General features: G+C 35.3%; 1 protein-coding gene across 12 annotated transcripts in view; it reads left to right on the forward strand.

The window, feature by feature from the left end:
• Nucleotides 1-25,143, forward strand: part of Trip12 (thyroid hormone receptor interactor 12) — a 125,186-nt gene that overhangs the window by 74,501 nt on the left and 25,542 nt on the right. For 6 of the 12 annotated variants that reach the window (XM_013351650.2, XM_013351654.2, XM_013351655.2 and 3 more), the window contains 20 exons: nt 409-444; nt 526-621; nt 1,617-1,709; nt 1,895-2,056; nt 3,663-3,731; nt 3,818-3,983; nt 6,162-6,279; nt 6,371-6,530; nt 8,242-8,395; nt 9,475-9,703; nt 9,972-10,090; nt 13,647-13,854; nt 17,235-17,335; nt 17,495-17,669; nt 18,767-18,908; nt 20,105-20,296; nt 21,812-21,963; nt 23,632-23,804; nt 24,105-24,178; nt 24,812-25,011. In XM_013351650.2, the coding sequence (XP_013207104.1) occupies nt 409-444; nt 526-621; nt 1,617-1,709; nt 1,895-2,056; nt 3,663-3,731; nt 3,818-3,983; nt 6,162-6,279; nt 6,371-6,530; nt 8,242-8,395; nt 9,475-9,703; nt 9,972-10,090; nt 13,647-13,854; nt 17,235-17,335; nt 17,495-17,669; nt 18,767-18,908; nt 20,105-20,296; nt 21,812-21,963; nt 23,632-23,804; nt 24,105-24,178; nt 24,812-25,011 (2,819 nt within the window). The remainder of the gene's footprint in view (nt 1-408; nt 445-525; nt 622-1,616; nt 1,710-1,894; nt 2,057-3,662; nt 3,732-3,817; nt 3,984-6,161; nt 6,280-6,370; nt 6,531-8,241; nt 8,396-9,474; nt 9,704-9,971; nt 10,091-13,646; nt 13,855-17,234; nt 17,336-17,494; nt 17,670-18,766; nt 18,909-20,104; nt 20,297-21,811; nt 21,964-23,631; nt 23,805-24,104; nt 24,179-24,811; nt 25,012-25,143) is intronic. The other 6 variants (XM_026786084.1, XM_026786083.1, XM_026786086.1 and 3 more) reach the window with 3 other exon arrangements.

Genomic DNA, 25,143 nt, shown 5'->3' on the forward strand with positions numbered 1-25,143 from the left:
TAGCATATGGTTATGACAGTACTCATTTCTATTAGATGTGTACAGAATGTAAACTGTAGTCTTCAATCTGTGTTAATAATAATTCAGCGAATACCAGTCATTGCTGGCTCTGATGATGTGTCAGTTGGTAAATCTCTTTCATGTTAGTGGGTGTCTCTGAAGTATATTAGAACTACTAAAATGGCTGGTTGTAAGCAGCAGAAATGATGATTTTTAACTTCATGCCTTATAACAGCATTGCCAATCTAGAGATGTAGCATTCAATGAAAGACATTATAAGCATAATAATTCCTAAGTATGTTTGCTATTACTTTTTTGTGTGTAGTGCAAGGAAGAAAATTCTCTCCATTTCAGTGAAATGCAAGAAATACTTTAAAAATTTCTAATTTTTTGTTATATTTCTAACAGATAACATTACTGCAGATGGAACATAATTTTGACATTGTAAGTACATCATGTATTTTTAAAGGCTACCTAAATTTTAATTTGAGTATGTATTGAATAAAAACTCATTCTGTTTTCTAGATGAATCACGCTTGCCGAGCCTTAACGTACATGATGGAAGCGCTCCCTCGATCATCTGCTGTTGTCGTAGATGCTATTCCTGTCTTTTTAGAAAAGGTAGTCCTGCTTTTGTACAGCTTGTTCATAAGTACACAGGAGGAGTCAAGTTTTGGATTCTTGAATTTGTTTCTGTGATGTAATTAAAGTATGTGTTTTTAACCAATTTACCAAAAAAACTATTTTATGTAAAAAAAAAACCCAATAGTTGAAACTAATAAATTATTTATAAAATAAAGCCCCCACTTTATGATATTTTTATGATAGCTTTTAACACGTTAACATCAGAGAGCATCATAAAGCATTTCATTAAAAATAATACATTGGGGGCTGGTGAGTTGAGTACTAGTGCTTAAAGGATAAACCTTAAGAGCTGAATTTTTATCATCCCTGGAACACACATAAAAAGCCAAGTGGCATGTATCTGTAATCTTGATACCTGTAAGATAGAGATGAGACATGAGATAGAGACCTGCTTTTGCAAAGTAGAAGGTGAAAACCGACTTCTGAAATGTGTGTATGAGAGTATAAACACGTCACAATCAGTATAAAAGGAGTTAACAACAGTAGAATTCATAACTATAATCTTATTTGATTGCTGAAAAGTTTGAGACAAAGGAGAGCTTATGTTCACAAAATTGACTAGTGGAGAAAGGAAATTTTTCATATGGTCAGTGGTTAGTAGGTTGTATTATTATATCTAACATTTTTCTTAAATGCACGATAAAACAGTTCATCTGGCAAAATATAATTTCTCTGATTAAATGTACTTTTTAAGTCAGGTTTAAAAAATTTTGGTGCATGTATCAACTAACTTGTTTTAAATAGGGAATTTTGTTCTATGGTAATAATATTTTACAGTATCCTAAAGCTGAGTAAGTTGTTGGGAGGAAAGTAAAAGCTTTATAAGTTTTACCCAAGGATGAGTTTTTCTAGTTTGGTTTCATGTTGGAAGTAGTGCAAGTGACTACAAATAGATGAATAAAGTGTTTGTGCAGATAAAGTACTGTTGAAAAATAAATGATAACCTTTGGTACCTACTTTAATGTTCCTAGCTGCAAGTTATTCAGTGTATTGATGTGGCAGAGCAGGCCTTAACTGCCTTGGAGATGCTGTCACGGCGACATAGTAAAGCTATTTTACAGGCGGTAAGTGTTGTTGCTAAAAGACTATATTTCCTTTGATGTTATTTCAGAACTGCATTGTGCTAGTTCCTTGATTGTAGCTCCATAAGATGCACATATTTTACACTATGTGATGTTCTAGACATTTATAATAGTTCTTTTTGTCAAAGGATATTTTTCTTTCACTTTAACAGTTTTCTGTATTTTAGGGTGGCTTGGCAGACTGCTTGCTGTATCTAGAATTCTTCAGCATAAATGCCCAAAGAAATGCACTAGCAATTGCAGCCAATTGCTGCCAGAGTATCACACCTGATGAATTTCATTTTGTGGCAGATTCCCTACCATTACTTACCCAAAGGCTAACTCATCAGGTAAAGTATGAATCTTGTTTCCTATGTCGTGAAAGTTTGTTTTTTGTTTTTTCCCCAAAATTCTGTTTACAATTTTCTAATTGGATATGTATAACTCTTAAGTGTTCTGATCCATGTTTCTTTTTAAATGTATTATCTAGTAACATATTAGATTATTTTTTTATAAGATTTTGGCAGGTTTACCCAAATGATAAGCAATTTATAGGTTCAGTATCTTTATATTGGTATTAACTGATGACTTTGTTATTGTATAAATTAAGATTTTCCTTTGTGAGATAAGAATTTACTTTTAGAAAGATCCCCCTAAAAGGTATTGGGAGCATGGTTCAAGACTAGAAGAGAGAAAAAGGGTTGTCCCGAAATAGAAATGGAAAGTATAGATTCTACCTGTTGGGATTGGAGGAGAGCAGAATAGGTATGTAAAAGGTAAAATATCAGAGATAGAGTTTGAACAGCAGTATTCATACCAGATTTGAATGGGGGGAATTGAGTTGCTACATCTGGAGGTCAGGGAGAAACTGTGTCTTCTTGTACCCATATTTTAAAAATGCTATTGTTACTAGGGACACTTTTTAAGAAATCTACTTTGAATTTCTTAAAAATCTACTTTCACAGATTATTTGAAACCTGTGACAATTAGATGTACAGAATATGCTTAAGGGATTACATAAGATGATGGGCTCATTTGTCGCCTACATTTCTATAATGATAATGATAGATTAGAGACATTAAGTTTTTTTCTTTTCTATAGAGGACAAGGGACAGTTTATAGTACAGTGTAGGCTAGCTCCGAACTTGAATCCTTTCAAGCCTATTATCATACATGCCTAGACAGCTTTCTTCTTATTTATTTATTTTTGGGATATGATCTTACTATATATCCCTTGCTAGCATAGAACTCACAGAGATCAGTTGCCTCTGCTTCCCCCACCCCAAATGTTTTGATTAAGCTGTGTACTACCATGCCTGGCTTAATTTTTTTTTTTCTTAAAAGCATAGTTGAAACCACAATAATTTAAAATATGTTCTGTAATTAATTGTGAAAATCAATACTACCTAACATCCTTCATAAATGAGAACTAAGAATCAGAAATTTTAAATTAAGTCGGCTACTACTTTCTGGCTTTCTTTCTTGGGAATGGAGCAACGGGAAAGGTTTGGGCTTTTGCAACTTTTTTGATTCCTGTTTTTACAGAAGGAAGCCTAGTTGAAGTAAAGAAAATGTTGGTTTTGTTGTTATGAGGAGTATGACAGATATTTTCTCCAAAAATTGCTTTATTTTTATAGCAATATAAAGTTTTTCTAATAGCCAAATTGTTTTGGATTATTTCTATAGTGAAAAAGCCAATTGTTATCAGTAACTTCATTCCTTAGTGCTTAGGGGATTGGATCTGCTGATGGTTACAAATTCCTGAATCTTCAAGTCTCAATACAAATGTTTGCACATACTTTTTTAATATTACCAACTACACTTTCTCTGGGTTTTTCTTTTCAAAGCTTATATCTGATAAAGAGGTTACCTAGATATGGGGTAAAGAAAGAACTAAGTGACTGTTGGTGCTAACATTTTATATTAATGAACTTTATTTTCCTTTGTGAAAAATAGGACAAAAAGTCAGTAGAAAGCACTTGCCTTTGTTTTGCACGCCTAGTGGACAACTTTCAACACGAGGAGGTCAGTATCATCTTGGTAGTATATTTTTTTAAATTGTAGAATTGCTAAATGACAGCATAATAATTTCTCTTCTTGTGTTCATGAAGAATTTACTGCAGCAGGTTGCTTCCAAAGATCTGCTAACAAATGTTCAACAACTGTTGGTAGTGACTCCACCAGTTTTAAGTTCTGGGATGTTTATAATGGTGGTTCGCATGTTTTCTCTGATGTGTTCCAACTGCCCAACACTAGCCGTTCAGCTTATGAAACAAAGTAAGTGCTGTTTTATTATTGGTATTTTAAGCCATAAAAGTGTCTCTTTCTTCACTAACAAGTCAACCTAAGTCACAAAAGTAAGAAACCATAAATAACATTGGCTATTGAAGAAGAAAAATGGTGGGATAGGAAAGTAAGCTCAGTGATAGAGGCTTACCTGACTTATACAAAGTCTGGGTGTTTGATATCCAGTAGTGCTAAAGATCTTTTCTGGTTTTTTTGAGAGAGTGTTTTTCTATGTAGCCCTGGTTAACCTAGAACTTGCTATGTAGACTGGACTGCCCTTAAACTTCTAGATCCTTCCTGCCTCTCTGGTGCTAAGATTAAAACGTGTATGCTGGTACACTTGGCTTGATCATGAGATTTTAATGTTATATTCTTAAAACTCACCTTTGGGAATGACTCAAGATCATTGATGTTCATATTACACTAATTACTAATGATCTGGTTTTAGTTTTCTAACTTTTACATTACTTTTAACAATAACTCAATTCTCTCAGCCCTTGTTTGATATTTCCAGTTCATTATCTGAGTGTAGAGTGCTTTCTTCTCTCAGAAAGCTGGACCTTATTTTTAATGATCAGTATCTCCAGTTTTTACAAAGTTAATTAATTTTGTGTTTCTTAACCAGTGACAAATTGATCCCTCTTTCTTAGGCCTTGTCTCGTAAGTAAATGTCAGAACGTGGTATGGTTTCAGAAAAAATCTGTATCTTGATTCTTTGTTATAGTGTTAACTATTGGAACAACTCCATTTACGATTAATAATTTTATACTTGGAATTTTAAACTTCAAGGTTCGATCTTGAGGGTCAGTCTTGCCTTTTACTTAAAATACAGCTTTTGGCCCTATCGTTTCAGACTGTATAATATTTTGTCTTGGATAAACCTTGTTTCACTTTTCATTGCATTTCTTGTGAACTAATGCATTGACGATAGACCTCGACAAAAAGACAGTGTGATTGAGGTGGATAGTTGGACAGATTATTGTTTCCCCTGTGATTTGTTTTCACAGTGCTCCCAACGTCAGTGAAATGGAGAAAAGTTTAACTTCTTCACAAGTAGCTTTGTAACTTATTCTGAAGTCTCTAGGACCTCTTTGAACAGTTAGAGAACAGCTTCTCACTAGTTACTGTGAGGGACAGTAGTCCAGCTTTAAATACCAGCTTGGGAAGTGCTTTCTTTGAACACACTGGATACTTTTCCTTTGATGTCATATTGTGACATTTCCTTTATCTCATGGACCACATTAGACCGTTTCCTTCTATAGTGATAAAAAGTAATTGTGGGCACGTTTACCTCTTTTTCAAGGGGTTATCTTAACTACTTTTCTGATCACTTATCTGTTATCTTTATAGAAAATATATAGCACAATTTCAAGGTCCTTTTGTGGTTCTGTAGAATGAAGATTAAAGCATCCTGTAGGTCTAGGAAGCAGTCTGTCTTTGAATTCCGTCCTCATGCCCATTAAAGCATCCTTGTAAAATTCTACACAGTGTACTAATATTACTCGAAAAAGTTGGCAAAACTATACCTTTTCAAGATTAATAAAAGTCATAGCTGTATTTATGCATATTTACATATAGACAGTATTTTTAGAAACATAGTACAACTAACAAAGACATAACTTTTCTTAGGTTTTAGCTGTTAGAGTGACTAAACCTTTGCACTTGAGTGATTATCATAAATTCTCCAGATACTGATGTTTTCTGGGAGTGGAAAACTGATATAGTTTAATGATGTTTGTATTGAGTTAACATGTAAGTATAATGTAAGGCAGGAAACGTGAGCTCCAGGTGTTTACCCTATAGAACACGTGCTTCCAGTATATTTAAAAGGAAGGTGGTAAGTATGAGTATATCTGAGTGACATCCTGTTGATAGAAAGTGTTGTGCTCCTTAAAGTAGCAAAAGGATCCAATATGGTGGTATTTTGGGTAAGCTGAAGGATATGTACTCAGGATGAAAGACCACAGAAAGACATGGTTAAAAGCCACAAACTTTCTTCTGCTGTTCTTTTTACACATATAATTGGTTTATATTTTTGCAGTTTCCATATTCAGATCCTCTGTGAGTAAATAATTTTAATTTTTGCCCTACTCTAGGGAATGATTGTCTTTTAAATAAATTACTACATCTAGTTTAATAGGCTTATGTTATGTGTTGTTGGCTTAACAGACATTGCAGAAACACTTCACTTCCTTCTGTGTGGTGCCTCCAATGGAAGTTGTCAAGAGCAGATTGATCTTGTTCCACGAAGTCCTCAAGAACTGTATGAACTGACCTCTCTGATTTGGTAAAAATGGGGTTATTTTCCTTGAGAGTCTTAACACCTATAGTTGGCACAGAAAGTTGCTTATTAAAATAATTACACCTTTTATTTCCAGTGAACTTATGCCATGTTTACCAAAAGAAGGCATCTTTGCAGTTGATACAATGCTAAAGAAGGGAAATGCGCAGAATACAGATGGTGCAATTTGGCAGTGGCGGGATGACCGAGGCCTCTGGCATCCCTATAACAGGATTGACAGCCGGATCATTGAGGTAGTAGTTTCATTGTACCATTTAAATATGCCTATTTTTGTGGACAGTGGGTGTAGGGATGGAATGGGGAGGTGGTTGTGTGTTTAGTGTGCTCAGTTTTGAATTAACTTAAGATTCTCTCATTTTGTCTCCTGAGAAAGAAGGTCCTCATTCTGTTGAGGTCAGAAAACATGATGTTCTAGTCCTGCTTCTGCTGCTAACTACCTGCTTGGCTTGGAGCAAGTAATCTAAGTTCTTTACCCCATAGTTTTGTTTCCAAAAGGAAACACTGAAGGGTTAGACTATGTCTCAAAGCAGGCCTATTATTTCAACCCAGAAGAAATCTCCCAGTGTGTGCTTTTTATACTTAATGGGGAAAAACGGGAAAACAAGTTAAATACCTGCCTCAGGGTGAACATGAAAACTGTGATAAATAGACTAGTATGTAATTCAGTATTTGTGCAATAGATTTAATGACATAAATGTGAAAGCAGTGCTCAAAATGATGGAACTTTTTGTTACTTCGTATAAGAAAAGAAAATGAATAATATGTTGTAGGAATATACTAAAATGTTAATGACAGTTTCTGTGTGGTTTATGTTCATCTTATGTTTGCATTCCCTGGAATAATCTTAAATTTCTCAGATGACAAAAAGACTTGAGGTAGAAAAGTGTTTCAGCACTCGAGAGGCTATACATTTTCTGTAGCATTTTTCATACTTAAACATAATTCTTCTAAATTTAATACAGCTTTTGAATTGCAATAATCTTTATAACTCTTATAAAGCTGTAGGTTCCAGATATATTCCTCCAATCAGTTTCTAAAGTCTGGAGTCCTTATAAAAGAACTCAGAATTCAGAACCAACTTGTGCTTTTATGAGTTAATTGTTGACTGGTCCTTTATATTACAACTGCTAGTGTTCTTAATTTCTAACTTTAAGTGCTTTTCTTTTTAGCATACTCCTGATAATCACATCTTCATTGTTAGTTTATTCTCTATTTCCAGATAGTTACTCAAGTCTGTCTAGGAGTCTCAGCTCAGACTGATCTTTGTATTAAGAGTAATTTGTTTATTTGTTTTTAAAGTGATAGGTTATTACTATTTAGTCTAAGCTGTCTTTGACCCTGAAAACCTCCTGATTGCTGGGATTCCATGTGCACAACTGCCATATGTAGCATATTTTGCATCTTCTCTAGGGTGCCTGAAGTTAAATAATAGTCTCTTCTGTGTAGTGTTTGCATCGTGATTATTAATCTTAAGTTTTAGTTGTGCTCCTTACAGTCTTAGAACAGCATGTAAATGTGAGGTATTTTATTTACTTAAAGACAATTTTACAAGGTATTTGGCTTAAAGGAACATTTTAGGTTAGTAGAAACTGATTAGGTAAAAAATGTTTTCTGTCTTACCATTAAGAGTTCTAAGTACATATGTAAAAGCTACTTCACAGTACAATTTCTTTTGAAATACAAATGGTGTCTTCATGTCAATTATGCTATGTCACTTGGTATTTCATTTTATCTGACTTCTGCCTCAGAACTCACGGTTTGGTTTAATTTAAAATGATTTGTTAAACCAATGCGTTTTGTCAGCAGTACTAAAATTTCCACTTTCTGTCAGTTTACTAGCCACATAAAATAGATATGTAAAGTAGCATGTGTAGTGGGTCCCTGCTGTGCTTAAGTTAATGAATTTCTACACGTTTATATTCAAGGTTTCTCTCTCTTTGCTCTCAGGCAGCCCATCAGGTCGGTGAGGATGAGATAAGCTTGTCCACTCTGGGACGAGTTTATACTATTGATTTTAATTCTATGCAGCAAATCAATGAGGACACGGGAACAGCACGTGCCATTCAGAGAAAACCTAACCCCTTAGCCAATACTAACACTAGTAAGTATCCTTTTGAGTTAAGTAGAGGTGCACTGTTGGGATTTATTTATTTCACATTGATTTTGAGTATGTTATGTGGGCATATAATAACATGTATGTGGAAGTCAGAGAGTAACTCGAAGGAGCTATTTTTCTTCTGCCATGTAGGTTCTAGTCTTTGGCCTTATTAAGCATTTTTACCTTCTTACTGGAACCTGTAATATTTTTTGTTTTTTTTTTCCCTGCCTGCCTGCCTGCTTCCCTCCCTCCGTCCCTCCCTCCCTCCTGAAGTCTAAGACTCCAGGCATAATATTTTCTTTTTGCATAGTTATGGTTTCATTGAATATCCTTGGAGGGAGGTAAGATTGTTGATTAATGGTGATATATTTAATTAAAACCCGTGCCTCAGTTATTATGAATAAGTCAGTATTGCTACATGTGCTATGTCTCTTCCACAATTTTTTTTTTTAAGTGATGGGTTGCCGGTTAGAATGCAGGTTCATTTGATCTGACCCTACAACACTCCATCAGAAAAGGTCTGGGTAGTAAATGTTGGAAACATCAGAGGTTATATAGTCTTTACCCCTTTTAATACTATCATAGTCTCAAAGCTATCATATTATAAGACATAAACAAATGTACTTTATAGGCAAAGGGCAAGATGTGTAACCATAATTGGCTAGACTCTTGTTCATAGTCTTCATCAGTTTCATTCTCCTTTATACATATTCCTTGTGAACAAAATAGCAGAGTCACCTTGTTTTCCAGTTTTTTTGATAACTTTTATCTGCATAATTTTGTTACTATATACTGTCCTGTATTTATTTCAACCTGTATTTTAGTAGGTTAGTATTGAAATTTTCCTAGTCCTTCTTAGACTATGTTTTAGTACAAAGAAGCATACTTAGTACAGTGATACTTTAACTGGTCAGAATAGTCAGTACAGTAGTCTCTTAATGCTCAGAAAAGTTAGTTTGTTCTATAATGAGAAAGGTTGCCCTAGTATTTCACAGAGTTGCTTGGCTGAATACTTGATTTTTGCTGTGTTTATATAGTAGTCAGCCACTTCAGGAATTAATTTTTTTTTTTTTAAACATCAGGTGGATATTCAGAGTTAAAGAAGGATGATGCTCGAGCACAGCTAATGAAAGAAGATCCGGAACTGGCTAAGTCTTTCATTAAGACCTTATTTGGTGTTCTCTATGAAGTGTATAGCTCCTCAGCAGGACCTGCAGTCAGACATAAGTGCCTTAGAGCAATTCTTAGGATAATTTATTTTGCTGATGCTGAACTTCTGAAGGATGTTCTGAAAAATCATGCTGTTTCAAGGTGTGTTCATGAAAATACTAAAAATGTTTTAGAAATTCAAATCTGAAGTAATTTTTAAAATTTCCAAATCATGGTACAGAAAAAAAATGAAGTAAAGTTTGTTTGGAATGTCTTGAATTATATTTTAATATAATTTAAAATCTAACTGAATTTAATAAAAATTATAATTGTTATAATAGAATGGAATTTTGTTCTTAAATTTTAAGTAATATGACCAGAAACAAAAACCAACTTCAGATTGTTCATACACAAATGTTTTATTTTTTAGTCACATTGCTTCCATGCTATCAAGTCAAGATCTGAAGATAGTAGTTGGAGCACTTCAGATGGCAGAAATCTTAATGCAAAAGTTACCTGATATTTTCAGTGTTTACTTCAGAAGAGAAGGTAATGCTTCCCCCCCCCCCTTTTTTTTTTCTGCTGTGTAGTCCTGGAAGTCCTGGAACTTGGTCTGTAGATCAGGTGGCTTTTAACTCAGAGATATGCCTACTTTTGCCTCCTGAGTGCTGGAATTAAAGACATGCGCCACCACCACCTTTAATTTCATTGCCACTTTTGATAAGTTGATGAGTCTAGAGCTTGATGTGATGTGTTCAGTGTCTACAAGGAAAGTATTAGTTGTTCATATGAAAGATTGTGTGTTTAAGAACTCAAGCATAGAGTGTTTCATGTGTAATACGTTTATTGTGCTAAGTACATGACGCTTGAAATTCACTGTCACTGATGACTGTAGTCATTCTCAGTGATCTTCCTACCCCCAATATGTGCTCAAGTTTGACAGCAGTCAGACTTTTATGTCAGCAGTCTATAGTAATTCCTTGAATAAGGTTGCAGCACATCATAGCAGTAGATCAAAACAGTTCAGGATTTACTTTATCTTTTATTGGGTTGAGAGTGTACATGACTGGTACAATAACAGGGCATCAGGTTCTCTGTAACTGGATTTAACAGATAGTTGTGGGCTGTCATATGGATGCTGGGAATTGAACTCAGGTCTTCTGCAACAACTGAGCCATCTCTCCAGCTCTTGATTACCTTTTCTGTTTTCCCTTTAATGAAAATAGATTTTTTTCCCCCTCACATAATATATCCTAATTACTGTTTCCCTTCCCAGTTTCTCTCCACTCCCGGTCGGGATCCATGCTCTTTTCTGTCTCTCATTCGAAAGCAAACAAACTTCTAAGGAATAACAGTTAAATAAAATGAAATAAGATAAAGAAAAACCAATACATCAGAAGACAAAACAAACTGTAGAAACAAGCCCAACAGAAGTCACAAGAAACAGATACATGTGTAGAGACCCACTGTTCATAATTTAAGAATCCCATAATCCCATAAAAACACTGAAGTGAAAGCCATAATATATACTCAAAGGATCTCTAGTGTTAAGAGAGAGAAGAAAAATGTACAAAACAAGAGTAAATAGGAAAAAAAGGGGGAGGAGTAAAAGGGGTAAAAGGAAAAACCTTGATGTGACATTGAGATGAGGAACTTCATTTATGCTGACCATCTACTGCTGGACCAGCAGCATATCCTTAGGAGTTTTATTTCCTGAGTGAGACTCCCTTGGAGAATACCAAATTTTCATTTGCAGGTGGTTATCAGCTGGATAGCTTCTGGATTAGAGGGTTAGGGGTGGCAGCTTGTTTCCACTTCTTCAGCTCTGTGGCTCCATGTGGTGCGGACCCATGCTGACCTGTGCCTGCTGCCCCAGTCTCTGAGTTATATATATTGTTTAGAGAGCCTTAATTCCCTTATGTTCTCCATTCCCTCTGGCTTTTAAATTATTTCCATCACCTTAAGTCCTGAGGGGGAAGATTTTGATGGAGACATTTCATCCAGGCTTAGTGTTCCAGTGTCCCTTTATCTGGCTGTGGATTTCTGTTTTTTGTTACTATGTGCTGCAGGAGGAAACTTTTTTGTTGTTGGTAATGTTGGTGTTGGTGGGGTTTTTTTTTTTTTGTTTGTTTTTTGTTTGTTGTTGTTTGGTTTTTTGTGTTTTGTTTTGTTTTAAGACAGAGTTTCTCTGTGTAGCCCTGACTCTCCTGGAACTCACTCTATAGACCAGGCTGGCTTTCAGACTCAGAAATCTGCCTGCCTCCTCTCCTGGGTGCTGGTTAAAGGTGTGTGCCACCACCAGGCTAGGGGAAGCTTCTAATGATGGCTGAGCAAGAAGGCCTGGTCTGCTTGCCTCGTTACAGTCAACACTTCTTATATTGGGCTTTTAGTCTTTTCCGTGTTTTAAAATATTATAAATAGGCCAATATAGAAAAAGGAACAAAGGAGGAAGAAGATTTAACCATTTAAAGTTGTCTTTGTAAAGTGGTGTATACCTTAAATCCAAAAGAGGGGTAGATCTCTTGACTTCCAGCCCAAGAGCTAACATAGTGCGACACCATCATCTCCAAGTAACTAGCTTTGTTCAACTAACAACATACTCAAAAAGAAAAAGAAAACAAACAAAAAACAGAACAAAAACAGCAGTAGGTATTGATGTTAAAGATGTTAAAGACAAAGCATTGTTTTTCCATTACCTGTCTGTAACAAGTCAGGTAGGTGTGCGGGTACACATCTAATTTTTTGGTTTAGAAGTAAATGAGATCCACTTGCCCACTTTCATCTCTATCCCATGCCAAGTATTTTTTGCTAAGCTTAGAGAATCTGCTGTACCATCATATTCTGTTTTTTAACCTCAAATATTTGTGGTGCATACATAATGGTGTTAATTGTGCATGGCTAGGTCATGCTACTCATAAAACACCAGAATAAACATTAACCTCTTCCTGAAGGTCTTATTTTCCTTTCAGATTGAGCTTGGTTCTTCTGCAGTGTACACTAGCTTGCTGTATTGTTTTATGAGTTCATCATTACTTACTGGCATCCTTAAGAAATGTATCATTCCTAGTCATTTTTGCTTTTGTCCTGCCTGATAACTATGTACTCAGTATCTAGCATAGTCTAGCCTAAAACATATTTTTATAACAAGTGCCTGAAGTATAAATCATCTGCCCCTACCCCCTTCTTTTCTTAAAGAATCTAAAGGAAGCCAGGTATGGTAGTGCCCATCTATAATCCCAGTCCTTGGGAGACAGAGATGGGTGAATATCTGTTAGTTTGAGGCCAACCTGGTCTATACAGAAAATTCTAAGATCCCCAAAACAACAGCAAACAAAAAACCCTAAACAACATAAAACAACAAGAATCTAATGAAAGATTAGGACCCCTGAAAAATGTCTGTGCAATCATATATAATTTCATCCACAGAATTTCATATATTTGACACAGGCTTTCTTAGATATCTGTGACTGTGTATCTCCTATCACAATAGGAACTCTTCAGTTCTCCTTTCTCTGACAGTGTGGCCACCAGTAGCTCTTTTATAGATAGCAGTATTTTTACTGTGTTTCCCTCATAACCTTTGAAGCTAATTGACTACTTATGTCTCTTCCCTTTGTGGTTATCATACTGTGATGTGTGCTGTGTTTCTTAGATTTACTGTTGTTTATAAAGTGGATATTTTCTACTTTTTGTATAACTGTTTTATATGATTTTTGATTTGAAGATTAGAATACATTCAATAAAAATACCTTTGCATTTTATTTATTTTTAAAAGATTTATTTATTATATAAGTAAATAGTGTTCTTTCTACATATATGCCTGCATGCCAGAAGAGGGTACCAGATCTCATTATTAGATGGTTGTGAGCCACCATGTATGACCTAGAAATTGAACCCAGGACCTCTGGAAGAGGAGCCTCTGAACCTCTGAGCTATCTCTCCAGCCCCTGAATTTTACTCTTTTTGATTGGAGTTGATATGGAAACTTCTTTTCCTGGCTTTATTTCTAGCTTATTAGGTTTAACATTTAGGGATTTCATAGTGGTGGGGGTTATTCTTAACTCCTGATTAAACTGACCTCTCTTTATTTTTGTTGTGTTTGAAGGTGTCATGCATCAAGTAAAGCATTTAGCAGAATCTGAGTCTTTGTTGACAAGTCCACCAAAGGCGTGTACAAATGGTTCAGGATCCCTGGGGTCCACAACACCAGCCAGCAGTGGGACAGCCACGGCTGCAGCCAATGCGTCTGCTGATCTTGGGTCACCCAGCTTGCAGCATAGCAGAGATGATTCACTGGACCTGAGCCCTCAAGGGTGAGTTTTGTTGTGAATTTTTAAAGTACTTTGCCTTTATCTGCTTTGATGTCCTAGACTCCTACTTAAGAATAAAATACCTGAGAGTGGACTTTTTTGTGGTAGTGTGAATTGATTCTAGCCTCAGCAATTAACCTCTACCACAGAAGTATTTCCTCAGCTCTTCTGCCCTTTGGAGTGGAAAGAAAATAATAACTTTAGGGAAGCTACTTTACTGGTCCCTGTTTTGTAGTTACACGAGATATGAGCATTTAATTCACATTGGTACACAAATTGAAATGAAGTACAGACATACTAGGTTTGTTTACACATATCACAGAGTATTTTAGCCTTTGTTTCTGATTCCATGCTTGTTTTCTTATTTATTTATTTATTTACTTACTTACTTATTTACTTACTTATTTATTTTGGATTTTCGAGACAGGGTTTCTCCGTAGCTTTTGGTTCCTGTCCTGGAACTAGCTCTTGTAGACCAGGCTGGCCTCGAACTCACAGAGATCCGCCTGCCTCTGCCTCCCGAGTGCTGGGATTAAAGGCGTGCACCACCACCACCCAGCTCCCTGATTCCATAATTTTGTAATTACTTTGTATTACTGCAGATCTTCCTTTGTGATATAAAGGTGTTGATGCAGTGAAAAATATAAAATTAGAGACTGTAGGCAAGGTAGCCAAACCTGACTTCTCATTTAGCTTTAATTCCCAAGCACATGGTTATATCTTAAAGGTAAATAAATGGTAGTTCTTAAATTCATTTATGTTTGTTCTGCTGTACTATATAGGATATTGGGAAACTTTTATATTTTTTAAATTGTTGTTGCATTAGAAGATCATACATTTAAGAGGTCTTATTTTATTTTGGAAATTGGAATATTGCCATGAGTTGCATATGATAAACCACATTCAGTTCTGAAATTTAAATTGTACTCAGCATAATCAATAAGTGTTTTTCCTTTTACTATAAAATACATCTTAAAATTTTTTCACGAAAACTTTTATCATTTTTATTAACATATTAGGGGTGTTTTTGCCTACATGGATGGTTCTGTATCATGTTCACACAGTTCCCTTTCAGGCCAAAAGCAGACACCACCCAACCTTCTGGGACTAGACTTACAAGATGGTAGTGAGTTGCCTTGTAGGTGCTGGGAATTGAACTCATGTGGCTGCTAGGAAATCAGAGCTAGCTCCTGTAATATATATCTGGTAAAATATTCTCACTGGGATTTTAAATTTAAATCTTGTATACCTTAAAGAACCTGTCTTGTACATCTGGCTAGATGGCTGGGGGTCAGATGCTTGAAGGAAGAGTTATTTTGCTGCCACCTTGTGGCAGTTACGTACTTTAGCTTAAGTAAAAATTCTAGTTGGGACTGTTTGCTAATCCAGGAAAGGGGGTGAGTTTATGCTTTTCTTTGTTAATTGGGCAAGTTTGTGAAAATTAGCCTTTGAGCCTGTTGGACTTTCTACCTTCCCATCTGTGATGCTGTTGTGCTTTTCTCCCATTTACTCTTCTACCTTATTGTTCCTCCACCTCAGCACTTCTTCTATACTTTGGTCTTTCAGTAACCGTATATTAATACGGTTACAAGAACTCACTGTGTAGAACAGGCCTTACAGGCAGTCCTCATTGTTTTTGTTATGTATGTACACCTTAGTATATGTTTGTGCACTATAAATGTGTAGGGCTTCACTATAAAATGTTTACTTGATGCCTGAGATATCTTTAACTGCTCCATCACAGGATTCTGTGAGATAACGCAGACAGATGTAATCTTTCTTTTGCATGGGGGTGATGGAGATAGGGTTTCTTTGTGTCCTGGAACTAAAATAACCTCCTAATATTATATTAATTAACAACTGCTTATAATAGTTTGATACTAATATAATATTTCTAAGCCAGTTTCAATAAGGAAATAGTTGTTTATTATGCAATCTAATAGTTTATTATTCCAAAGAAAGCCTTTCTTTTAAAATATTTATCTTAATTTGTTCCTTGTTCCAAGTTTTTAAATCTTGGTATGTAGCACTGACTCTCTCATCAAGAACTCACTGTGTAGAACAGGCCTTACAGGCAGTCCTCATTGTTTTTGTTATGTATGTACACCTTAGTATATGTTTGCGCACTATAAATGTGTAGGTACCTTCAGAAGCAAAATGAGAACATCAGATGACCAGAAATAAGGTTGTGATCCTCCATGTAGGTGCTAGAAACTGACTCTAATTCCTGGAGAGAAACAGATGCTTTTAACTGTTGAACCATGTCTTCAGCCCTCCAAGTAAAATGTTCATTTTTCATTTACAAGTTGTTATAGCATATTTCTTCCTGAAAATTTATTTTTCTTGGTTGTGTATTTGAATATATTAAGTATACCTATTTCATAGAATTACCAGACTCTGGGATTCTCATTTAAATTATTTAAATGTTATTTGAGCTATAGAGCAACACAGCTGGAACAATTTGCTTAATTTTTAAAAGCATATTTATGTGTGTTTGTGTTCCCTGGTGCCAGTGTTGGAAGTCAGAGGACAATTTGCACCAGTTGGTTTATTTGTTCTATCATATTCAGGTTGTCTGGCTTGATGGCACGTCCTTTACTTATTTAGCTATTTTGCTGTCCCCTAGAATGTTCATTTATCTGCTCATTGTTTTGTATTTTTGTTATTAAATAATTTCAGAAATAATTTTTAATGTCAAGAGCAGGAGGTTGCAAGGTGTGGTGTAGTGTATTTGTAGTGTTGTTTAGAATAAAGTCTTTGGGCAGATGAAGTGAAGCCCTCCCTACTCTCAGAGCCAAAGGGTGAGGGAAGAGAGTCATGGATTTGAGGTCCAACCTAAGGTGATGTGGAAATGCTGTCTCAACAATCAAACAAAACGTGATAAAAGAAATGCTGTAGACAATTCAATTAATATTGGTTCTAGTTCCAAATAGGTTGTTCACATTATCACTTAATAGACTTACATAGTTTAAAAACAGTTATGGAAATCATTATGTTGTGCCTTCGTTATGCCTTTTGGATATAATACTGTAAGTAGTTAGTATGAACATTAAGCCCCATGTGTTGCAAGTTAGGTTAGGGAAGAAATATACTCGTTTGGTTTTTTTTTTTTTTTTTTTGTCAATCATTCTTTGTATTTTTATTTAAATACATTATATTTTACAAAATTGCATATGAAGAAAATTAAGCCTTTAGTTTTTATATTTTTAGCAGCAATTTTCTGTCTCCATACATCCTTTTGAATATTACTGTTGCAGATTCCATATTAAAATCACTCAATGAAAATTGTTGTGACATTTTTATTTGTGTCACTGCCTCTGGTATCTTAGCTGGGTTCTTCCGTGGTAATTGCTAACCTCACCCATTGTTTTTCCATACAACAGTCGATTGAGTGATGTTCTCAAGAGAAAACGACTGCCAAAACGAGGGCCAAGAAGGCCAAAGTATTCACCTCCAAGAGATGATGACAAAGTAGACAATCAAGGTGAGTCCTTTGTTGAATTAATAGGTAAATGGAGGAAAAGGTGATAAGTTTGCTCATGATTTGGTGCTCTTAATTCCTATATTATGTCTGTGAATGTTTTGTTGATTTTTTTCTCAGTTTTGTTGAAATAATTTGAATGTAATTCATTTCTCTTTATAGCTAAAAGCCCTACCACTACTCAGTCACCCAAATCTTCCTTCCTGGCAAGCTTGAATCCAAAAACGTGGGGAAGATTAAGTGCACAGTCCAACAGCAACAACATTGAGCCAGCACGAACTGCAGGAGTTAGTGGTCTTGCCAGGGCAGCCTCAAAAGACACCATATCCAATAATAGGTAAAGTTTGTGCTGGGATTAGGGGTGGGAGTTCTTCATCTGAAAGGTCTCAGTATGATTGTATTGAGCACCTTCATTACATGGAGATGATACGTGGGCTTGGTTCAATTTATTCTCAACTCAGATTAGGTAGATTCTTATGAGGATGTATGTATGTATGTAGCTCAGGACTTGCCTATGGTTTCAGCCCTATCCCATGCATATAAAAATATATATAATATATCTACTTGACAGCTCTGGTTAGTTTTCTTTTATGTGAAACCTTTTATTGAATTATGCTTGCATTTTCTGTTTATACATTTTAATGAAATTTTTCTACCTACTTATTGGAATTTGAAGATTTGTAGGGGAGAGCAGCTGCTTTTTAAAAAACGTACTTGGCTCCATGTCAGATACTAATTTCTTTCCAGCATGTGGGTCATATGGCAATGCCTTTCTTGGGAAGGCACTTGATGTAGAGTACCTGTGTAGACTGCTTCCTCTATAAATAAGACATTTTCCCAGTAACACTTTATTTTAAAGATAACTTTTAATTTAGTTATGAAGAATAATAAGCAAATGTATTTTTAAAGTTTATAATTTCAACAGCCTGGTCACATCCGTCTGGTATGCCTTATCTTCACCTCACCTCTTTAGGGAACAGTGATGAACAGTGTAGATATATTTTTCCTTTTGTCAATTATTTTGTAAATTTGTATTCGGGTATGAACACTTAGAAAATTAGAACATCTTGTTACTGTTCATGTGATGCCTTGAAATATATTCTACATACCTAAGCAATTCTATAGATACATCTTAGCTTGTTTTCAGAATGAACCTATATTTGCTTAATCTGAATTATAGTAATGATAATAGGCCAGTAAGTGTTTTAAGTGAGCTGTTAGTTATTTTTAATAAAAGCTGTAATTTTATTTCCTTTATGTCTATATATATGTGTATCTAAGTACTTGTGGAAGTCAGTAAACAACTTGCAGAAGTTGGTTTTTTCCACCATCCTGGGTATTGAACTCATATCTTACAGGTCTCTAATCTGACTTTCAGTTTACAGTTTTTTTACCTACATGGAAACATTAATATCTCCTTTTACCTCCTTGTAGAGAAAAAATTAAAGGTTGGATTAAGGAGCAGGCACATAAATTTGTTGAGCGTTACTTTAGTTCAGAGAATATGGATGGAAGCAACCCTGCCTTGAATGTACTTCAGAGACTTTGTGCTGCAACTGAACAACTCAACCTCCAGGTACTGTGCAGTGCATCTTGTTTGCTGGTGGATGATTTCTTGGGATTTGTAGAAACATTGGTTTCTTTTGCTCCGTGTCCCTTGACTTGCCATTACTTTTCATTCTTTGTGCTCTCTAGTTCTTGACAAATGACAAAATTTCAGACGGTTTCTTAAGAATGTCCTTTCTAAATCCACATAACTGTCCCCACCTGCAGACTCATAACATTTACTTGGAAAGGCATGAGACTTTGTCATGACCATTCATTTCATTGACTCTTTGTAAATGTACCTTTTCTAATTTCTGTTCTTGTTTTCTAAACTATTTTATAAATATTTAAGTTTACTAACTAAAACCATATCACATTTCATCATTTTAATCTGGCTTTCAAAATGAACATTATTCTAATTTGAAAAAGTTATTAATTAATTATACAAAGTTATGATCTTCACTATGACATTTATACATGTATATTATGTACTTGGATTTTATTCAAATTTCTCTCCCAATACCTTCTCTTGTTCCCCCTCTCTTCTGGTTCTCAAGTAGCCATTGTTCTACTTCTGTGTTTATTTTTGTTGTTAAATGTATTCTGCATAGTTAGAGATAGCATGTCATATTTTGTTGAACATGATCCATTCACTTAATGACACAATTTTTTTCTGTTAGCCCCTTTATTTTGAGTTTGTATTATTATTTTTTAATCCCTACATAGAAAATGCATTAGTTAAATGGAATACCTGTTCTTCATCATGAAATCTTTTTCTGTAGTGTTCCCTGAGCCTTGTAAGGATTGATAATAGATGTTCTGCTTTGGGATGATGAATGGTTAAAAGAAATTTTTCTCAGCACTTTTACCAGTTATGACTAAATATTATTGTCTGTTGCAAACAACGTTCTCTGACCAAGACTGGGACCAACACTAATCTGATTATTTATAAGATGTTTTGACTCTGGCCATTTAGCAAAACAACAGGAGGGCTTTTGACCTCCACTGAAATGAATTCCTTCATGTGCAGTGGGCTTCAAATCTTAAGGAAAGAATTTGCCAAGTAATGTTTGAACCACATTGCTCCAGTGGGCTCATCTTACCTGGAAGGTTGTATTACAGCTCATATGGTTCATAGCTGGCCCATGTAAATATATTTTGATTAACTTTTGGGGAAATGTGAATTGTACTGTTTAAATCAGTATAGAATTCTCTTCACTGTTTCAGGTGGACGGTGGAGCTGAGTGCCTTGTAGAAATCCGTAGCATAGTCTCCGAATCAGATGTTTCATCATTTGAAATCCAACATAGTGGATTTGTGAAACAACTGTTGTTCTACTTGACATCTAAAAGTGAAAAGGATGCTATCAGCCGAGAGATCCGATTAAAGCGATTCCTACATGTATTTTTTTCTTCTCCAGTAAGTTAATAACAGTCACATCTTAATAGAATCAGTGCTAGCAAGTGCATACATTTGTGTCCCAATAAGAGTATGTTGTGTGTTGCCTATTCAGTTAGATTCCTTTGACATGTATTTATTGACAAGGTTTTATTATAGATGAGCCTGGCCTGGAATTCAGAGATCTGATTGCCTTTGCCTCTGGTGCTGGTGTTAGAGGTATGAGTTACCATGCCTGACTTCCTTAAATTTTTATGTGTCATAAAATAGATAGTAAAGTGCAACCAGACATGAAGCCTATGATTGAGATCCCAACACTTGGAGGGCAAGGCAGGACAGATCATCCTCAGTTATGTGGGTTTTAGACCAGTCTGGGTAGAAAAATAAAACAAAAAGCCATTCTTCCAACCACTAGTGACCTAAAGCCCACATCAACTTTGTCAAGTATTTTTCTCCCCTCCCTCCCACAAGGTAAATCATTAGTAGTAGTTTTACATTTTAATATTTATTACTATTTGTTGAGGTTATTGTTTTTTCCATAAAAGATGCTTAACAACAATCTTTATATTATAGGTTACAAGGACAGGGTCTGGGTCTGTAGGCTTGTTCCCACCTTTTCTCTTTGCCCTTAGGTGAGAACAGAGCTAACAACTCTCACATAGTCTCGATTAGACCTCCTGTTACAACTGCTTTAGAGTCATAACTCAGGAAGTGGCCTTTTTTTTGGGGGGGGGGGGGTTATGATGAGCTTAATGATTACTGTTTATTTGCTTAACCATGTGCCTTTTAAGTGTTCATAGACATTTTGAAACACTGTCTAAAGTCAGAAGTGGTATTGTTAGATACTAATTTTGTTGTGTGTTATTTTAAATCTTATTTTCACATGCATGTGGGTGCAAGTGTGGGCTATTCCAAGGGTTTTCTATCTTGCTTAAGATTATGTAGATGGGGGCTGAAGAGATGACTCAGTGGTTAAAACCGCTGCCACTTTTCCCAAAGGACTCAGGTTCAATTCCCAGCACTCACATGGCAGCTTAGAACTGCTGTCTTTAACACCAGTTCCAGGGATCCAGTGCCCTTACAGAGACGTACATACAGACAGGCAAAACACTAATCAGTGCACATAAAATGAAATAAAAAGAACTAACTAACTTACTTGGAAACATTGTCTTAATGAAATCTATTATAAAAGAAAGAAAATTGATAGATAAATCTCCATTTGTGAAACTTCTTATTAAAATGTCTTTGCTAGGGGCTGGGGAGATGGCTCAGTGCTTAAGAACACTGGCTGCTCTTCCAGAGAACCCAGGTTCAATTCTAAGCACCCACATGGTGTCTCATGACCATCTGTAACTCCAGTTTCCGAGGATTTTATGAACTCTTAGGGCACCAGGCAGGCATGCGACACCCAAGAATACATAAAGGCAAAATATTCATATACATCTAATATATAAATAAATTGTTTAAAAATATCTTTGCTATGGAGTGTTGACTTTTCAAAGGGTTTGTTTAATGTTTGTTTATTTGTAACTCTAGCTTCCTGGAGAAGAGCCCATTGGAAGAGTAGAACCAGTGGGCCATGCGCCTTTGTTGGCACTAGTTCATAAGATGAACAACTGCCTCAGCCAAATGGAGCAATTTCCAGTCAAAGTGCACGATTTCCCTAGTGGAAATGGGGCTGGAGGCAGGTAAGGACCATTGCCTGGGTATGGCCACTTTCTACTAGAATTGTTGAAGGAAACCATGGTGAGAGGTTTGGTAAGCTCTTGGTAAGATCATGTTTTTTTTTTGTTTTTTTTAAAGACAGGAATTTGCTGTTTAGTCTGGCCTGTCCTAGAACTCCATATAGCAGGCTAGACTGAAATTCAGAGATCTACCTGTCTCTCTCTCCCAAGTGCTGGGATTAGGCGTGTGACACTACTTTTAGCTCACACCGTGTATTTTGACAACTAATATTTCTAACATAAGTAAATCAGTGACTGGATTGACAATATTTGAAACACATTTTTAGTTTCTCTACATTGATAAGTTTTAATATGTAATGCTTCTCCAACTATTTTTTTTCATTTATTTTGATTTTCTAGATGAGGTTTTTCTATGTAACAGCTCTGGCTGTCCTGGAACTCACTTTGTAGACAGGGCTGGCCTCAAACTCACAGATACCTGCCTATCTGTCTCTCTAGTGCTGGAATTAAAAGCATGTGCCGCCACTGCCCAGTCTCAAATAATTTTTTTTGTATGCGGGCAACAAAACATTTATTCTGAGACTTAATGTGATAAGTGGTTATAACTATATAACTATAATGGGTTTTACTATGTAAGTTGTTATAGAAAGATAAAATTGTTAGGCAGTTCTGTAGCTTCATTGAAAAGTTATTTTTATTTTAAAATCCATGTTTTTATGTGTTTTAAAACATTTTTAAAAATTTGAATCGAAACAGTATCTGTAGTCAATGTAGATAATGCTCTCCATAGTGCGGCTTAAGTTGTTTTCTGTATAATGTGCTATAGCACTATACTATCTTGGAATAGTTTTATGAAACAAAGGGATATCACAGAATATGGTGGCATACCTGTGATCCCAACCAAAAAATAAGGAGGGTAGAATCCTATATTTTTTCCTTTAGATTTCTCTTATAAATAAAATACAAAATTTAAAACTAACCTTCAGTTTACTTTGCTACATCCTTTTAAATGAATAGCCACAAAGTGTAGGCAGAAAAGCATCTTAGAATTTAGAACTACCGTGGGCTATTTGAGTCTCAAACATAGACCAGAATAAAAAAGCCATGAGGCTTTCCACTTGTCTGCGTTTATATGAACTATGCTCGCTTAATATTTGCATGCTTCATGGAGTCGTATAATTAGTCACATTTAAGTTTGACTATATTTGACTCTTTTCAGAACTTATAACAGGAAGAAAACAGTTATCAAATGATGTAGCCGTTCATTTAAAAGTACATAGCAATGTAAATTTGAAGGTTGTTTTTTTTATTTTTATGTTATTTCATGTTTTATTTTTATAAGTGAAATTGAAAGTAGAAGCAAAAAAATAGAGGGTTCTTCCTCCCTTGCTTTTTGAATAGAATTTAGTAGAGGACAAACTCCTGCAGAAGTGTGTTCAGATAGTTGAGGTGTTCTTATTCCACCTGAATAATCCAATAGGCATGGCATTTCATTGAAGCCAGTATTTATGACATCATTGATCATATGAATTCATGGTGGCTAGATTATGTTCATTCCATGCTAAATGCTTTGTACTATAAAAAAGTATTTTTGTGTGTCTGTTTTTAGTTTAACTAATATATGTTGACTGAAAATAATAGAATAACCTTTTTTTCTCAAATTATCTTGAGCTTTTCTCTCAACAGAGGATCACAAGCTTTAAAGTTTTTCAACACACATCAGTTAAAATGTCAATTACAAAGACACCCAGAATGTGCAAATGTGAAACAGTGGAAAGGCGGACCTGTCAAGATCGATCCTCTGGCTCTGGTGCAAGCTATTGAAAGATACCTTGTGGTTAGAGGTATTTTACATCTATGTCCTTTACCTGTATGGTTATGAAATTAGCATTAAAGCGTATATTGCTGTTCCTGATAAACCTTAGGCAGTAGGAATCTCTGTTCCTACCAGAAGTAAATAGGCGTATGTTGAATCCTTTCTGATAAGAATGAGAATTCTTTCTGATAGATCAGAATGTAATATCTACTTTTTAAAGAAAATATCAGTATAACCAGTGTCTTTTATCTGACACCTAAAATTCCTAATTAACTATGTTTTTGGCCTAATTTTTTGTTTGTTTGTTTGGTTTTGTTTTGTTGCTTAGGGTATGGAAGAGTAAGAGAAGATGAGGAAGACAGTGATGACGATGGGTCAGATGAGGAAATAGATGAGTCTCTGGTAGGTACTTTTATACCATATTGTAGTTATATCATGCTGTGTCTGTGACTTACATTTCCAGGGTTCAAATAGCCCCTCACCAACCATTGTTGGAAAAAAAAAATCACAGAAATGAGCAATTGTTTTAGTAATTAATAGTTTATTTTAGTGTATTTATGTAATAAATTTTTTATAAGTTTCTTATTATATCTGCTTATAAATTAATGGTGTATGTAGAGGGAAAAATTCACCAATTTCCCAGAGGGAATTCAAAATCTGAAATCAATTGGATATTACATGTGCAAAATCCACATTTGCTTGTATGTGGTAGGTTGTAGAAAAAATGGAAGTTATTAATTGTACTAATATTCAGTTGTCTTCAAATCTGTGCATGCAAAATATGAATTGTCTAGACTTGGGTACCATCCCTGTGTATATGCAAGTATTCTCATTCTTGAATCAAAAAGTTTAGTCTCTGATCACTTCTGTCTTAAAGCATTTTAGGTAAGTGATAATCAGAATATATGGACTTCAGGAGGATCTGTAGTTTCAAACCACCATAGGTCTTAGTTTGTTTCTCCAGCAGGATATGTCTTGGCTAATGTATAGATGCCAGTACTTGGGCTTATATGGACCTTTCTTTGCTTTATTCAGGCTGCTCAGTTTTTAAATTCAGGAAATGTAAGGCACAGGCTACAGTTTTATATTGGAGAACATTTACTACCATATAACATGACGGTGTATCAGGCAGTGCGGCAGTTCAGTGTACAGGCTGAAGATGAAAGGGAATCTACTGATGATGAGAGCAATCCTCTGGGAAGAGCTGGTATTTGGACAAAGACTCATACAATATGGTAAGTCTGAACTGGCTTCTCTTGGTGGTATGTGATCTTTGGTTTAGAATTCATATTAAATTCATGGTCCAATTCTGTGACTAGAGGGAGAACCTAAATCTTGCATTTGAACTATGAAAAAGCCTTTTATAT

This window comes from Microtus ochrogaster, linkage group LG4 (assembly GCF_000317375.1).
Source record: "Microtus ochrogaster isolate Prairie Vole_2 linkage group LG4, MicOch1.0, whole genome shotgun sequence".
Lineage (NCBI taxonomy): Eukaryota > Metazoa > Chordata > Mammalia > Rodentia > Cricetidae > Microtus > Microtus ochrogaster.